At 57.2% G+C, this 3,853-nt stretch overlaps 1 protein-coding gene across 1 annotated transcript; it reads right to left on the bottom strand.

The window, feature by feature from the left end:
- Positions 1 to 2,030: 2,030 nt before the first annotated feature.
- On the bottom strand, positions 2,031 to 3,593 carry INSM1 (INSM transcriptional repressor 1; the record flags this gene model as incomplete). Its single annotated transcript, XM_080931230.1, has 1 exon — positions 2,031 to 3,593. The coding sequence occupies one exon, from the start codon at positions 3,591 to 3,593 to the stop codon at positions 2,031 to 2,033; it is 1,563 nt and encodes a 520-aa protein (XP_080787356.1).
- Between the last annotated feature and the right edge of the window lie 260 nt (positions 3,594 to 3,853).

Here is a 3,853-nt window from a genome sequence, read left to right as displayed (position 1 = left end):
AAAGAAAATTGTTCTATTACCCTGAGCATCCATACACTGCCCTGTAACCTGGATGGGGGAGGATTCAGAGGGAAAGTTTTAAGACTCCATATTTCCTTCCGAATTCCTTGTTCCCTGCTGGCCCCAACACAGCTCTTCTAGGGAGATCCTCCGTGGAACATTAATGAGCCTTAGGAAAAAAACTAGGAGAGTGACACAAAATCCAGGGCTCTGCTCCTTAATCGCACTTTCCAGAATACTGTGGGTGATCAACAGAGCCCTTCTTCAAAGCTGAGTGACAAATAACGGAAAACATTGTAATTGCCTGTTATTAAATTTAATACCCCAAACAGATGGCGTTCACTCCCTCGCCCCTGCTCCTGTGTGCCCCATGGTTGGCTCACCTGACTGGAAACTTATTTTAGAGCCCTCTCTCCAAACCCAGTTGCTGAACTTGTGTTTCATCCATATATACATTTTCTGCTTTCTCCTACTTGGCCCTTTAGAATAATTAAAAATCTGCCCCATTTTATTTGAGGAATGGCTATAACCAAAGTACAGACAAGGGAGGAATATGCTAAATAAAAGCCATGTTCCTGGATCTGCTGTGCAGAGGGCAGTGTCTCATGATTGCTTAGGCGCATCTGAAAGTCTGCTATAATGCACCATCTAGTACATTTCGGTCAGAAAGGATCTAAGACATACTGCTTCAGCTGTGAAAAGTCCCTGACTCTTGTGAGGGGAAGGGGGTGGAATTTTCCTAACCATAGGAATAAGGGTGTTTTTAAGAAACCATTAAAAAACATTGTTTATAATCTATTTTAGATCCTCCTCGGAGGAAACTACTTGATGATGAAATAAGACCACACTATTTTGACTTTGAAAATATTTTATTTGAATAGTAAATATTTATACAGTTGAAACAGTTCTATCGAAGCTTTCTATAAATAGCTAACAATTAAGAAAATAATGTATGTAGAAAAGAGATTGCATTTAAAAGTAAGAGCTGTCGGTTGTACAAGGGCCTTGGGGCCCCTCAAGCAGAATAAATGGTACGTTGTCTGTAATTCCCTCGATAGATAGAAAAGTTAAAACTTTCAGCAGACCCCTCTAGAAAAAAGGTTCTTTCCTAAAATGCACAGTGAAATGTCAAACGTGGTGGGGGTTGGGGGGGAAGCTCACACCAAAAAAAAAAAAAGAGAGAGAGAGAGAGAGAGAGAGAGAGAGAAGAATCTGCAATCAAATAATATCATAATCTTCATAATTAATATAAATAAATAAAGAATAAATAATAATCACGCATAAATCAACATATACATGTAAAAGGAACTCAACAAAGATGATCAAATCAAAGTCTCCTGTGAGATACTGAGGCAGTTTACTACAGCATCTCATTAAAACTCCTCCCACCCCACCCCACCCCCAAAAAAGAAACCATCCCCAACAGACAACAGGTCAAGGCATTTGTGGCTATACTAAAGAAAACTCTTTTTTTTTTTTTAAGCAATTTGATTTGTTCACATACAAAAAGGTAAAGCCAGACTCCAGCAGTTCACAAGCCATAATAAAGCTAATCGTGTGGGAAGTTCAATTTACAGCCTGTGAAATATAAAGGCATTTATTTCTCAAGATTCACCCAAAACAACCCGTACGCTACAGACACTGAGAGCAGAGATTTGTAGGCAGAGCAAACCGTATCTTCTAGACCAGGAACACACAGCGAATACTAGCAAGAAAAACAGCTTAGCCCCTCAAAGGGAGGAGTCCAACCACAAGACAAACGTATACAGCATTTTTCCCTCCCCTGTACAGAAAGAGACGGACTCCTGTTGCGCCACGGGGGTAGGGGACACAACGCAATGGGGGTGGGGTCCAAAGGAGTCACAGCGAGAAGACCAGGGTTACCGTCACGCCACACCAAGAGAAGCGAAGACACTTTCACCCCGGAGTGGGGTTAGGGTCCCCCCCACCAGATCAGGCACGGGGGCGCGTTCTCTTTGTGGGTCTCCAAGTGAAGGCACAGTTCTGGGGGCCCGGACCGAGGGCGCACTCTAGCAGGCTGGACGCACCGGCACCTGAAGGAGGATCACCTGTCTATTCTCAGACGGGTGGCACTTGTTGATGTGCCGCGTCAGGCCCGGGGAGCTGTAGAAGGTGGCCGGGCAGTACTTGCAGGGGAACACCTGGGCAGCGTGCAGCAGGCGCAGGTGGCGCTCCTGGGCTCCCTTGCTGGGGAAGGTCTCCCCGCACACTGGGCACAGGTGGCACTCGGCGGCCGCACTCAGGCTCAGAACGCCGGCCGCCTCGCTGTCGCCCGAGGCCTCCTGGGGCGCCTTTTCGTCGGGCCCCGCGTAGAAAGCCAGGATGTCCTCGGCGGGGGGCGGTGGCGGCGGCGCGGGCGGCAGTGCGCCTTTGGCCTGCAGCGCCTGGTGATGTGCCAGCAGGTGCTTGCGCAGATAGGCCTGACGGCGGAACTTCTTGGCGCAGTGGTGGCACTCGTAGAGCCCGTCCTCGGAGCCTGACTCGGAAACGCCGCCAGGACTCGGTGTGTCCCGATCGCTGCCGCCGCCGCCGGCCGCCTCGCGCGCCTCCGCCCGGGTGGCGGCTTCTGGCTCCGGAGCGCGGGTCGCCGCGGGCGCCGGCCGCGGTTTGTGCCAGCGGCGGTGCGAGGCCAGGTTGGCGGGGCAGCTGAAGACCTTGGCGCACTCGGGGCAGCGGTACTCCACGCGCACGATGCGCGAGCACTTGTGCTGCGCCAGCGCGAACGGGTCGGCGTACTCCTCCTTGCACAGCTGGCAGATGAACTCGCCCAGGGGCCGGGTCGCGCCCCCCGCGCGGCCCCGCGGCGCCTCCACCGGGCCCTCCTTGATCTTGAGCCCCAGCACGGGCGACGTGGTCACCTCGTCCTCGAAGTGCAACTTACGGATGGCCTTCGGCTTTTTGGCGCTCGGGGCCTTGACTGCCTTGGCGGGCGGCTCTGCGGCGACAGCTGCGGGGGGCACGGGTCGCTTGCCCGGGGGCCGCAGGGCCGCGGCGGGGGACAGTGGAGCACCCGGCCCAGGACCCCGAGCCGCCTCGGCGCCGGCAGAGAACGCAGTGCCCATCTTGAGCTCGGCGGGTGCGAAGAGCAGCGCGTCTCCGCCGCAGGTGCCGCCTCCGCCTCCGCCAGCGCTGTTGGCGCCGCCGCCTCCCCCTGCGAGCAGCGCGGCGGGCGTGGGGAAGGACTCGGCGGACACCGGCGAGCCCAGGTTGAAGCTGCGCTCGAAGTACTTGTGCTTCTCGTGTTCGCGGCTCACCGGCCGCGTGGGGCTGTAGAGAGGCGCGGGATGCGCAGCCTCGGGGTTGCCGAAGTGCGCGGCCCGCGGGCCCGGCGGGGGTGGCGGCGGGCCCGGCGCGCAGGCGAGAGCGGCCACGAGCGCGGCATGGGCGCGCTCCGCGAGAGCCGGCGGTGGAGGTGGCGGCAGCGGCCCGGGGCTGGGCACCGGGGGCTCGGCGCGGGCGCCTCCGCAGCCGGCTGACAGCAGCAGCGCGCGGTCACTGTCCTCGCCGCCGCGGACCCGGTAGGACACGGGCGTGGACTTCTTGCTGCGTTTCACCAGGAACCCGCGGGGCATGTTGGCGCGGTTCAAAGGGCGACGCACTGGCTGGGTCCTACCTCCGTGCTTGGCCCTGGCGGCCCTAGTGCCCCCAGCCCATCGCCTGCACGCGGCGGCTTTGGGACTCGCGCGGTGCCCGCGGCTGCTGGCCCGGCTCTACGCTCCGCACGCGCGTCCCTGTCCCCGGGCCCGGGCGCCGCTCCCTTTTAACAGGGGGAGGGGGCCATTGTTCTCGCCTCCCGCTTCCCCCGGAGCCAATCAGCGCGTCCGCAGCTCCT

Source organism: Micromys minutus (assembly GCF_963924665.1).
Source record: "Micromys minutus genome assembly, chromosome: 17".
In the NCBI taxonomy this organism is placed as follows: domain Eukaryota; kingdom Metazoa; phylum Chordata; class Mammalia; order Rodentia; family Muridae; genus Micromys; species Micromys minutus.
This window is presented reverse-complemented; position numbering and strand designations above follow the sequence as displayed.